The sequence below is a fragment of the Antrostomus carolinensis genome, unplaced genomic scaffold, assembly GCF_000700745.2.
Source record: "Antrostomus carolinensis isolate BGI_N321 unplaced genomic scaffold, ASM70074v2 scaffold11148, whole genome shotgun sequence".
Classification (NCBI taxonomy): Eukaryota; Metazoa; Chordata; class Aves; order Caprimulgiformes; family Caprimulgidae; genus Antrostomus; species Antrostomus carolinensis.
In genome coordinates this window covers 10695-24215 of record NW_010332398.1, presented here as the reverse complement: position 1 = coordinate 24215, position 13521 = coordinate 10695, and the positions used below count along the sequence as shown (strand labels likewise).

General features: G+C 46.0%; 1 protein-coding gene across 1 annotated transcript; it reads right to left on the bottom strand.

The window, feature by feature from the left end:
- Positions 1 to 11528: 11528 nt before the first annotated feature.
- TSKU (tsukushi, small leucine rich proteoglycan) lies at positions 11529 to 12969 on the bottom strand. Its single transcript, XM_010173507.1, has one exon. It carries the CDS (start codon positions 12964 to 12966, stop codon positions 11908 to 11910), a length of 1059 nt encoding a protein of 352 aa, XP_010171809.1. The 5' UTR covers positions 12967 to 12969; the 3' UTR covers positions 11529 to 11907.
- Positions 12970 to 13521: the final 552 nt, after the last annotated feature.

The window sequence follows — 13521 nt, the reverse complement described above, 5'->3', positions numbered from 1 at the left end:
GAAGCACTGCTGACTTGGCAGCCTCCCTGATAAGCTGTTCCTCTATTTAATTACCTTCATAGCAATGAGTTGGTGTCCACTTCAAAGGTTAAACTAATCTAGTGCTATCTTCCACCCGTTGTGTCTTCTTATTCGTCTTATCAGCATGGCTGAAGAACCTCCCCTTCTCTGCTTTGCTATCAGGCAGTTTTCCCTTATGTAAATACCCACAGGTAATGATCCTTCTCAACCTTCTCTTTGATGAATAAGGTTACATTCCTAAATCTTTATGTCCACAGGTTGTGCATCTCATCCCTGGCCCTCTGTTAGTTCGCCAGCCTCTGGTGTGTGGCCAGCAAAACTGACCCATCACCTTCTAGCAGCCCTAGACTACTGTCTACTAAAGCAAGAAGGTGTCATTTCTGTGGGATCTTCATTTTGGAAGCCCAAGACCTTTGTGGGCTTGGCTGACTCTCACCCATCCCCAACTCAATGCAGTTCAAGGCAGTTTCTCACCTTTTAGGGGTGAAATACCTTCTGATGGTGTTTTTGCCCTCCAAGTTGACACCCCTTTGACTCTCTCTCCTTCTGTAGATGCACCTGTGAATCAGCCCAGATGTTTCCCATCCCACAGACCTTTGAACTGCTCCAGCAAACCCCATCCACTTCTCAGTCTCCTTAAAGTCATTCTGCACCTCTTTCCAAGTGCCTCTTCCTCAGCCCATCCTCCCAATCCTGCCTCTGGGATTTGAGCCCTTTAATCCTCCATGCCTGGACCTGCTTCTATCTGCTTCTCCACTGCTGTCCACATTAAGCCATCTCTGGTAAGAAGCCATGTTTCAAGATCTGTCAGGGGGCCAGTTCTGACACCGTTTCATGGCTGTTTTGTTAATCTCATCTAATGCAGTTTAGAAGGAAATAAAGCAGAATGCCTTGGAGGAACTGTGACGTATTTATCAGCAGAGGCTCGGGGGCTGAAATGTGATGAATGCTGATGGAGGTTTTCTGCTCAGCCATCTGACTCTGTTTATAGACATATGTGCATTTGTCCAGATTATGAACTCATTGATGAAACCCTAAATTAATAGCTCTATTGTTTTGCTGAGAAATGATGGTACTCACCCTTCTGGTTATCTTCTCCTCCTCTGCCCATGCTGTCATGACCCAGGCCCTGTGCCAGCCCATTCCTTTTTCCTAAGATTCCCCAAGACTTGTTAGATTTCATGTTAATGACTTTTTGGGTCATTTCTTGATGGTTTCTGGCAGTGAGTTATCCAGGCCTATTGATTTGAAAGATTTCATTACAGCAGATAATTCTCCCTTGCTGCAGTTGGTTAGATTTCTGCTCCATCCACCTTGTCATGTTCTTCCAAAGAGGGACTAGAGAGGTCTGTCAGGGATTTCTGAGTCACTGGCTGTGATCCTGCTGAGCACATCCAGTGATCAGTCTACTCCTGACCTTGTGCTCTTCTTGTATATATGAAAAGTTTAAAAAGATGCCTCTGAACCTTGGGCCTGAAGCTTGCAGAGCCCAAGCCAGACTGTCATGGCCCATCAAATCAGTTGAACATCTAACCTGGTTTTAAAGGAATTTACAACCATGGTCACCTAGACTTTTCTACCAGGAAGAGGTAAACCTGAGCCAAGGGCTGAATCTTAATTGCAACTCCTTCTCTGTTCTCAGCAAAATCAGTCCTCCTGGACAAGATAGATCAGGAGGAAAGGGCTTTTGCCTGTCATCAAGGCAGAAAGAGTGGTGGTCCCCTTCATTTCCCAGTACAGTTGCCTTTAACCCTGCTGGATGTGTTCTCTGGTGAAGTGCCATTTCTTTACATGGACGAATTTGGTGGCTATGTGACTTCTCTGGTGATGTTGGATTAGATATTAGAAAGACATTCTTTCCTGTGATGGTGGTGAGACACTGGCACAGTTTGCCCAAAGGAGTTGTGAATGCTCCAACCTGGAAGTGTTCAAGGCCAGGTTGTATGAGGCTTTGAGCAATGTGGTCTAGTGGAAGGTGTCCCTGCTGATGGCAGGGGTGTTGGAACTGGATGATCTTTAAGGTCCCTTCCAACCCAAACCATTCCATGATGCTATGAAAAGCAAACACAACAAATTGCTTATCCCTGCTCGTGCCCAGCTGCCCAGCACCACCATTGTGAGATGGAAGGGAAATCTCTGTTCTTGAACAAGCAAGTACTTTGCAAAGAAGTGTTTGAATCTCAGGGATGTCTGGATAAATGAAGACCTTTGGAGTCTGAACAGCCCCTCTAACTCCCCAGTCTGTAGCTATCCCCATTGCTCCATTGGGCAGGCACACAAGCTTGCTCTGTCCGTGCTGAACCAAGAAGGGTAAAGAAGTGTGATGAGGAGAGACCCAAGCTGGTGGGACAGAAGCCAGGCAGGTCTAGCTGCAGCCAGAATGCTTTGGCCAGGTGTCAGCTGAGCTTGATGCCAAAGCTAATAATCCTGCCAGGAGCCAAGACTTCCTTGCTTGGCTGAAAAACTAGGCTAATGGTGCTTGGCTGGCTCCAGAACTCTGCTGGAAACTGCGTAGCTCTGCTCTGCCATGTGAAACTGCTGCTTCAGACAGGGCAACCAGCTTCTCTGCTGCAGCAGATGATGCAGGGATCTGTGGCACTGAAATGGGAACATGTCCTGACACAAGGGTTGTCCTGAGGGCCTTCTTTTCTGCTACGGCTTGAAGAGGGAAAATGAAGGAATTCCCATCTCATTTCCATCAGGCTGCCGGGGCTGTTATTGTAATTTTGACATCCCCTTGAGGACTCTGGGATGGGGTCCCTGCCAGCTGTGGTGCTTCCACTTTGCTTTGGGATGCTGGCACAACACACAATTTATAGCTCTGATTTTACCTTCAGGAAGGTGGAAGCTGAAGCAATTCCAGACAGAGCTTTTTCCTGCCTAAATTGCTCATGGGCTGCAGGCTGTGATTGGGGGATGTTCTCCTGCATAAAGGACCTACCACTGCTTTTCTGGGGCTGCTGAAACCCACCAAAAAGTATTTACAGAACCACCACAGAAAAGAACCATTTTCCCCCCAAAGCAATGAAACCCAAACCCATTTTGAGCCTGGCAGTGCTCCTTCCCAGAACATCATCTCTTTCTCTGGCATCACCAAGTGTCTACACTCCTCCTGTGGAGCAAAGAGTGTCCTGCTTGTGTGTGAAGGTAGAAATAGCTAATGAGCAAAACTAGAGACAAGAATATTCTTATGGGGAATATTTTGGGATGAAAAGATGTCTCACTGGTGTATTCAAACCCAGCTGTGAAATAACCTCCAAAGAGAGAAGCTCACTGGACTTGTCAAAAGGCTTAACACACTCTTAGGGCAACCTTACAGCAAGCAGATATGGACTAGATGGAGACAATGTGGGTTCCTAAAGTGACCAAATACAGCTTTGTGGTGAGGCTTTGAGGGAAAACTGACTGAAACACAGTCCAAATCTTCCCATATTTCTATGATAATATCCTTTTTGGAGATCTTCTCTGGTTGCAAGATCTCTAGGGTAGGATCCTTCCCAATTTAGCCATGGAGGAGCATTGGTCTTGGGAAGTTGAGGATGCTGCCACAGAAGAACATTTAAGAAACAGTGGCAAAAATGGCATTGTGGCACAATTGCCACTTGGGATTACCCAGGCATTTCCCATGGGATATTGCAGGGATATGTTCTGTGCTCTCCTCCGTTCCTGTTTATTCAAGGGGAATTTCACCTCTGTGGTCTCTAGGATGCAGGTCCCAGATGGCACCATGACAAACAGACAGCTATTGGGCAAGGTTGGTTTGGGTTTTTTGTGGGGTTTTTTGATCTCTTTTTTGGATGGTTGGTTGGTTTTGGTTTCCCTTTTTTTCCTGAAGACAAGCAATCACTTTGCAAAAAATTTAAAAATTTAAATGAGAAAAATTCTATGAATGATTATTTCTGGGGAAAATGGAGGATTTTTATCTTAGTAATTAGGATTAGTAGCAAAATAAGGGGAAAAATCTTGCCTTCTTGCTAAAGGGACTGCAGGTGAGGACCAAATAGGAATCTATTTTCTTTGGTATATCTCACAGAAAAAGCTTCTTCAGGAGTTTCTTACCTTAGACAGAGACAGCAGATTAGCATGTCTGAGAATTACCTCCAGAGACGCCCAGCTCTTCCAGCAAATAAATCTATCCATTATTTCAAGTTTTGTAATCACTGACGCGATAAAAGAAATGACAGCAGTGAGTATGAGTAAAGCAAAAAAAAGACTGTAGAATCTTGTTCTTCAGAAGGATCCTAAAGGTTATGGAGCAGCACAGATTGATTTGTGATTTAATATGAGTTCCCAGGTCAACGTGATGGGTTTTTATGGCTGCTGCTGCTTGACCTGTGGTAACTATATACGCTTGGTTCGTTGCAACCATGAGGTAGGACGTAAATGTTTGATTGAATTTTATACTGACATGCTCTCCCTCACAATAGCTGAAGCTAAGAGCTTAGATTTGGTCAGTGAGCGGGGCTTAGATTAAATCTAGGGATTTTCTGAGCTGAGATAATTATTGTATGGATGAGTCCTACAAAAAGTTAAGGACAATCATGGGCAGAAGAGGGTTTAACAGCCTGGTGTGGTTGAATTAGGGACAATAGTAGAGCCATGAAGACATGGAAAACTTGACTTCCAAATTCAAGGGCAGCTGAAATTAAGTCAAAATGAGGTGAAAACCAGCACTGACTGGAAAGAGCTTCAGACCTTACTGATTTCATCAGAGCTGTAAAGGTGTGTGCCTCATGAAGGACCTCAAATTCAGTTTTGGGGTCATGCCAGAGCTCTGCCTGAACTTCTTCCTTCCCATTGTACCTAGTCCTAAAACAGGTGGTAAGAAGAAGGTGTTGAGATAATTTCTCTCAAAGACTTACTGAACCAGACAGGTATTGAACATACTCCAGCCCCTCAGAGATGCTTGGTAGAGCATCTACCATGTGGGCTGAAAGCATAGCTAATGTGAGCTGAGAAAGCATCCTTAACAATGCAAGGATTTTAGAACCATAGGCCCAAGGATGACTCCAGTTGTCAATGAAGACCTGCCAGTTCTCTGGTGATATTGTCTACTCTAACAGTCCAATGCCTCACAGTCTTACATAAATTCATCTTCACAGCAGCCCAGCCAGGGATGAGTTACAGGTTACAAGCAGACAAGATGCTCAGAGGTACTTTGGAGCCTTCAATCCACCTGTTTTGAACCTAAAATAGAAGCAGACATCACTCATAGAGTCCAGATACTATTGTGAAGAACGAGTCAAGAGTGCTCGTTGTGCAGGGCACCATGGTCTTCCTGCTGTGCATTTCTGCTAGCAGCTGCATGGCCACCTGATGGGTTGGTTCAACTCACTGATCTGTCTGAAAACTGGTCTTCTTTTTTTTTATTTTTTATTTTTTTTTTTGATACAGTGAAGGGCTGACAAATGATGGCTTTGATGTACTGGAAAGGAAGGTCAGGACAACCTCTCTCTGCTGCCCTGACTTAAAACACCCATGGAACACATGTCAGAAGAGTTGTCATTCATGTGTCCAAGCCCACCCAGAAAATTCATCATGGTCAAGGGGCTTGAACCTAATTTCTGGGTGAGCAACCCATAACCTGTGGATCTCGTAAGGCCCCACCTGGAGTACTGTGTCCAGTTCTGGAGCCCCCAACACAAGAGAGACCTGGAGCAGCCAGAACAAGTCCAGAGGAGGCCACCAGGATGATCCGAGGGCTGGAGCAGCTCTGCTGTGAGGACAGGCTGAGAGAGTTGGGGCTGTTCAGCCTGGAGAAGAGAAGGCTCCGGGGAGACCTTACAGCGGCCTCCCAGTACCTGAAGGGGCTACAAGAAAGCTGGGGAAGGACTTTTCCTAAGGGCAGTTAATGACAAAACAAGGGGAAATGGGTTTAAGCTGAAAGAGGGGAGGTTTAGATGAGATATTAGGAAGAAGTTCTTCACTGTGAGGGTGGTCAGACACTGGAACAGGTTGCCCAAGGAAGTTGTGGATGCCCCCTCCCTGGAAGTGTTGAAGGCCAGGTTGGATGAGGCTTTGAGCAACCTGGTCTAGTGGAAGGTGTCCCTGCTGCTGGCAGGGGGGAACTGGATGATCTTTAAGATCCCTTCCAACCCAAACCATTCTATGATTCTATGATTCTATTCTTTGGTCCTCTGTCATCTGGGAATTCACCACGTGCTGCTGGGACAGTGATGTTACATACCTCTGCCAGTCCCTTGGCCATCTCTGGACCATTCTTTTACCTTCAATCCCCTCAGAAATGGCTCATCACATGATGTTTAGCAGCACATCACCGTCAACATCATCACTGGTAAAAAACCCACCGGTTTTAAAGTGCTGGGTTCCCATTGAAAGGGGCTCTGGGAGGAAGAAGCCGTGTGTTTCCTTTAACCTACAATAAAATGAAGCAGTTCCAAGAGAAGGAAAAGGAGGTTAACGATCTCTTTGAAATGTAGGTTCAAATTCCCAGCACGGCCCCAGTCAATTACCAGCAAGCGCCGTGACACACATCCACTGCTAACGAGGAAGAGGAGGGGAGCACATGGTGCAGAGGTCCAGGTGGGGGTTAAAGAACATCTCCACACTGGTGGGAAAGTTTCCAGAGGTAAAAATTTGGGGTTTTTTTGTTTTTTTTTTTTCCAGGGTGCTTCATCCCCCTGAGGTGTATCCAGAGTGGCAGCTGGACCACTGGAGGGGATGGAGCTGGGCAGGGTAGCATCATATCCCTCTGCCCAAACCCTCTTGTAGTTGGCAGGGAGGTTTTTGGAGGATGCACAGTGCCTGGCACAGCAGGTTGCTGCTTTCTCTGGGGTGTTTCTCCATGGCAGAATAATCCACTTTTATTTTAAAGCCATTCATGAAAGGCAAGGGCATGGGTGGGGATGGGGCAGGAGGGAGGAGGGTTTGTTCCAGCGCTGAGGGACGCGTGCCCACAGGAATACAAATGTTAGGAGACAAAGACTGTGATTAAGGTCTGGTGCTCCAACTCCATGCTTATTACAGGAAAGGATTTATCTGATGGCCTAGTTTCAGCTTCAATTTTCCACCTTTTAATCAGGTTCCCAGGTTTGCTGGTCCACTCAAAAAGGGGGATTGAAGGGGGATATCTCAGAGGTGATGGGGCAGGTGCTGCCTCTAGAAACATACATGGGGCAGAGGGTTTCACTGCCCCAAAACTTTCCCAGGAGGCAGATCCTGGGATAGTCAGAAGGATTATGCCTCAACCATGCAACATTATTTTCTGGCACAGCAAGAGTGCATCTGCACTTTCCAGCCTGACCAATCCAGAGTGTGTGGAATAAACGTGCTGGAAATAATAATAAAAAACCCCAACCTCCTGCAAAATGGCAAATGTACAGGGGAGCAGCTGGTTTTAAAAGGGACGGCACCTACTGCTGCTATGAAGTCACAGTCAAATAATCAGTCAGCGAGGGACTTCTGTAGGCTGAGAGCTGACAGCCAGGAGAAATAGCTCCAGCAGACTGGTGAGAAGAAAATAGGAGGTTTTGGGTACCAAGAGGTGCATGTTTAAAAAAAAAAAAATAAAAAAAATTAAAAAAAGATAAGAAAATTGTCCTAAAATTGTCCTATTCTGCCCTGGGCATGAGGCAGAAGAGGGGAAGCTATCCTTGGTGTCTTTCCCAACGTGTTGGAAAGAGGGGTGAGATGCTGATAAGCCTCCAGGAGACAGAACACTGCAGGCAAACGACAGCTCAGCCACTTCTTCCCCCTCCCTAACCCAGCCTATCCTTCTTGCCCAGCCTCCGCTGAGGTTTTCCTGCTGCTAAAAATATTCAGCCTCTAATTAAAACGCCCATCTTGCTTGCCAGGGCAAACGCATCTGGTCGCAGAGCTGAGCTGGTCCTGGAGACAGTCAGAGTTTGAAGCTAACCAGCCTGGCCAGCTTTCCTGGTCTGCTTCTTCCCATGCAGAAGACTTCAGAAAGGCTATTTAAATAATAAAAATCACTAGGAGGGTGAGAGGAAGGTGTGGCAAGGGGGTAGACTGGGGCAGCAGGACACTCTCCATCGCTCCAACTGATCCTGTTGTCCCAGGGCAGGAGGAATCCCATCCAGAAAGAACCCTAGAAGGAGCATGGTGGTGTAACCTAATGTTCACAGCATCCAATGGTGGACACCAAAGGAGTAGTCACCTCTAAAAGGTGGTGATGGTTTTTCCTCTACAGTCCATAACATACTGGGAGCAAGATCTGACCTCTTTTGGAGATGTCTACCCCCAGGTTAAATGTGAACTATCCCCAGGTTATGATCTGACTGAACCTTGTGTGCAGTCCTGGAGGACAGGGCAATTTGGGGAGGCAGACAGAAGACCAACAGCTTCTTCCAAGCAGCCTGCAGCTCTGCCTGCCTGGATGGAAGATGCAGTTGTTCTTTCAGGCTTGGGAGGACCGGGAAGACCGGGGGCGGTTTCCTCACTGGGACTCTGCTTCCATCACTTTCATACACAGCACTGAGAAGGGCTTAAAATTAAATTTGCTATTTGAAAGCAGACAAAGCCCTCCTGAGATGTTTCTGTTTATTCTGGAGTTGCAATGGCTCTACATGCTCTTACCCCTTCACACAGCAGCCCCTGCTCCTCCAAGAGTGCTGCTGAGGCTGGACCACGTGTATCTCACCATCAAAAGCTCTTTGGTCTGGCAGCGTGTAGCTTTCCATGCCGTGGCATCCCTCTTGTGCCCAAATACTTCCTCCCACCCCCATGGTCTTGTGAAACATCTCATGGGCTCTCCCCACATCACCCACTCTGCAAATCCAGCCTTTCAGCCCTAGCAGATTGTGACCCAGATTAGCCAAATCCATGAAGAGATCCCCATCATCTCTAACAAGCTTTGGAGTGGATCTCAGAGCAGGAAATTTGCTCCAGATACTTTTGTGCTGTTTCACTGCCACGTGTCCATAATTTCCTTTGAGTCAGACAGTAAAGCTCTCAAACCTTTCTGCCAGTGAAGAGCCCAGCAGGCCAAACACAGTGAGACAAACATCCTAGAGCACAAGTGTGATGAGTTCACGGCTGAGGGAACTGGGGTTGTTGAGCCTGGAGAAAAGGAGGCTGAGGGGAGACCTTCTGGCTCTGTCCAAGTCCCTTGGAGGAGGGTGGAGAGAGGTGGGGGTGGGTCTGTTCGACCAAGGCCCAAGGGACAGGACAAGAGAAAATGGCCTCAAGTTGCATCAGGGGAGGTTCAGATTGAATGTCAAGAAAAATTTCTTCACTGAAAAAGTTCTCAGACACTGGAACGGGCTACTCAGGGCAGTGGTGGAGTCCCCATCCCTGGAGATTTTTAAAAGATAGCTAGATGAGGTGCCCAGAGATATGGTTTAATAGTGCACAGGTACGGTTGGACTCAATGATCTCAAAGGTCTTTTCCAATTAAACAATTTTATGATTCTATGAAATCCTGCCCCCACTTTGGAGGTGCAACACCCATGAAGCTGGTGGGGTTGAGCAGAGCGAGGAGAGAAGTCATGTTGCACTTCATACCCATCAACAGCTGCCACCCTCCCAGCATTAAGGTAATAAATCCGGAGGATCTGGATTTATTCTCCTCCAAATCACTTTATTATAGTGTGAGTAATCACAAAGCCTTACAATGCTGCAGAGGTTCTTTAAAAATAAAATAAAACAAAATAAACTATCCCAGCGATGGCGTTGGCCAGTTTTTGCTAAGACTTGTTTAGCCAACAGCTAACGTCAGATGACACAAGGAAATCTTGCAGTCTTTGTTTGGATTGTCACATTGGGTTTTTAAACTTACCACAGTGGTGCAAAGACAGTAACTTTGACAGTATGTGAGTCCTGAAACATTTCATTTTACGTACAGACTTATAAAATTAAACAATTAAAAAAAATTTTACATTTTCTGCCAGCAGAAAAGAATTCTCTTAAAAAGGCAAGATCCACTAAAAACCACCCTCTTCCTCCCAGACTGCCCCTGTCTTGCACTGCAGTTGGTTGCTGTTCCCCTCCAGATCTCTGCCTGTAGGCAGCCCCGTTGCCTTTTTAAGAAAATGTTTCTTGTGACTGTGAAGACTGGTCAAGCATTGCAAAGGCTCAGTAGAGTGGGGAGAAACCCTCAGCGCTGAAAGAAAGGGTTAAATCCCACCCTAAGGTCCCCAATCAAATAATGGATGGAGATATGGATGAAAATGATGGATGAAAATGTGGACAAAGGACTTCAGTATCCAAAGCGAGGTGTTGACTCAGGCTTTTATGGGCTCAATGGGTTCCAACCATCCTTGGAGACAGCTGCTTTGGACAATAGGATTTCCATTTGCAAAGACCTTTGGGGGTGTAAGGATGAAGCCTGAGCTGCTCCCAACACTCCCAAGGGGAATTGTGGGATGGGTTTAGCATCACCTTTACATGGACCTCCCCAGACCAGCTTACAATATTGAAGGTTGTCCTGATGCCAGGCTGGGTTTAGAGACCAAGATGCAGACCAGCCTGAGCAGGACCCCCATCCACAACATCTCTTCCCATCCCCAGGTCAGAGTGTGCCAGATATAGACCAGAGACTTCCATTGCAGGAGCTCGTAGGAGCAGTTGAAGGCTTCAGACATGACACTGAGTCATGCTGTGCTGCCTTCCCCCACTTTCTACTAGCCTGGACAAGAAAAGGGATGAGAGAGGCTCCTCTTTGCTTTGCCAGAATTTCAGCAATGGAGGAAAAAATGATCAAATCTCTGAGGACCAGGATTTTCATCAAATATCAGTTGTTAGCCAAGGAGCTGTGAGAGAGAAAGAAAAGCCACAACTCTGGAAAAAAAACAGCCAAGATCTTTCCCCTGTTAGACAAAGTGCTCCAGGGTTGCCGGTGTCAGTGTTAATTCTTCTTCTGGCATCTTCTGGAGAGTGTTTTGGTGCTGGAAATTGCTTCACATGAGCCCAGCTGAATTGCAGATGTTGTGTTCAGATGGAGGATGTCATCATGGAAAAAGCTCACACTCATGTCCTCTGGGTCTGCATCTTGGTTTGATAAGGTCATCAAGATGAGAATCTCTGTTGAGTTTTTTTTCCAAGCTTCCTCAGAAAGGGAAGGGGTATTTATTTATTTATTTTTAAGCTAGGCTACATGATCTCTTCACTTTGCAGCTCAGTTAATTTGCTTCATTGGAAGCTGGTTCCTGGGTGAGATGCAGCTGTTGGCAGATGATGGCACATCAGCTCTGAGCAACAGGTCGCTCAGGTAAGACAACAGGAGGTTGCCAAGGTTGGACCTGGAGTAATTTAACATTAAAAGAATCGAGATGGGAAAATAGGGAGAAAGTTGTGGGAAAAGTCCTTGACTTACTCAAGGTTCATTGCACACCTATGCAAATAACATGTAAAAACCAACACATTAGGAGCACCCTGTATTCAGGTTTGTCTGGAAATGTTTCTTCAAGACTGAAAGTGCATGACAAGGAACAGGGTGCTCCTAGTGAAGGCAACATCCAGAAGGCACTTGGTGGGGAATAATAATTAAAAGAAGGATGATGCCTGGGTTTGTAAGCAAGTAGCTACAGAGTTGGTAGGTTTTGGTGTGTGCTCTGGAGAGATGTAGCTTTGCTCTTACAAATGGGTCTTGGGCACAAAAGTTTGCTCCAGACCAGCTGTTCTGCCCTGGGGCCTGCAGAGCAGCTTGGTCCTCATTGTCTTAAACTCTTGAACTAATGGGCTGTGTGCAGGACCTCAATGCACCAGGCAAAATCTGGAGCCTGCAGATGATGTGGGCCAGGATTTGAGAGTTTATAAAATCCACAAACAATCAAGTATTGGCATATACAAATATATAAATTATCGACAGTTTTACAAAAGGCACACTGCAAGCCAGCTCAGTCCGACATCTGTACAAATCCCACCGCCCCCCACCCTCCCTTCCCCACCCCTTCTCCTCAGCTTTCATCACGAAACGTAAGGCGCTGCTGCTACGGTCCCATGGCTGTCATGGCAACTGAGGACCTCTTTTTTGGTCAGCCCAATTTGTCGGTGGTACTGTCCTTCTTTGATGGTCTTAAGACACTGTATGTTCTTCCCCAAGGTGATGCTTTTGATAGAAGGTAGGTATTTCAGCACAGTCTTTGGCAAGGATGACACACCTGTCCCAGAGAGGTTGAGCTCTTGTAGGGAGTTCAGACCAAAGATAACTTCAGCAGTCAGTGACTTCAGGTTGGGATTGCTGGATAAATCCAGAACTTGGAGGGTTGGTAGTTCTTTGAAGCTATAAGGAGATAATTCTCCAAAGCCATGCAGGCCACTGAGGGATAAATGAATCAAATCTTTCAATCCCATGAAGTCTCCTTTCTCAATCTTGACTAGAGGGTTCCCATCAAGATTTAAGTATCGGAGAGGAATGCCTTGAAGGTTTGGCACAAAAGTTAACCTGTTTCCAGAAAGATTTAAGTTCTGAATGTTGGGGATGCTCTTTTCACGATGCCTTGTAATTGTGCTGAGCATATTATTGGATAGATCCACATTCAGGGGTTTTCCTTGACCTTTTGAAGCAAAAATGTCCATTGCTATATCCAAAAGTTTGTTATTGCTCAAATCTATGTCACCCAGAGGAGAACTAGAGAAACAGTCCTCTGGAAGGACTTCCAGAGAGTTATGACTCAGATCCAAGGACTCCAGGTACCGAAGCCTGGAGAAGGTTGTGGAGGAAATCTTGGCAATTTTATTGTAGCTCAGGTCAAGGCTCACCAAGGTGGTATATCCAGGGCCAGTAAGCATCGATTCATTGATTGTTTCCAGTTTGTTTGATGATAGATCCAAGTAGGAGGTATCCAGAGGGATTGGGACAGGCACAATGTGTGAGCCTATTCCACTGCAGTCCACCCTGGTCAAGCTAAAGCTGTCAAAGAGACCAAAGCTTTCCACTTCACAGTGGCAGCCGGGGAAGCAGGTTTTGGTGGTACCAAAACACGGAAGGAGAAGCAGCAAATTGAACCAAGCTAGGAACTGCATTGTTGACCTGGAAAACAAGATGATAAGAAAATAGATTTAATTGCCATAGAAATTACTTTATTGAAGATGTGTAACAGTTTTGAGTTGTGCAGTCTTCTCCTGTGTCTTTCTAAAAGGGTTAGGTTTAAGTACCATGGATGCCCCAAAAACTTTGTCTCTAATGTTGTGATTCCCAGTGGGAACTTAATGTAGAAAAAAACCCCCAAAAAACAACGAGTCAACAGTCTTTGCAGATATAAACATGTCAAGACACAGCTGGAAATTAGCTGTAGGAACAGTAGGCTTTAGTAGGCTGCAGCGAGGTCTATCCAACATACATCCTTTTGACTGGACCATGAAGAAGCTAAATGACAGCTCAAACCCTAAATGGCAGCTAAATGAAGAAGCTAAATGACAGCTCAAACCATTTTACAGCCTGGCAAACTTCAGCATGCAGAAGTCTTCATGTCAAAGCATCCATGTGAGATTTGGGAGCACTGGGTTCAAGATCCTGCATTGACAGGTTAAAGAAATAATTTCGACTGTGAACTCAGTGGGGGACTTAGGTGTCCAAAA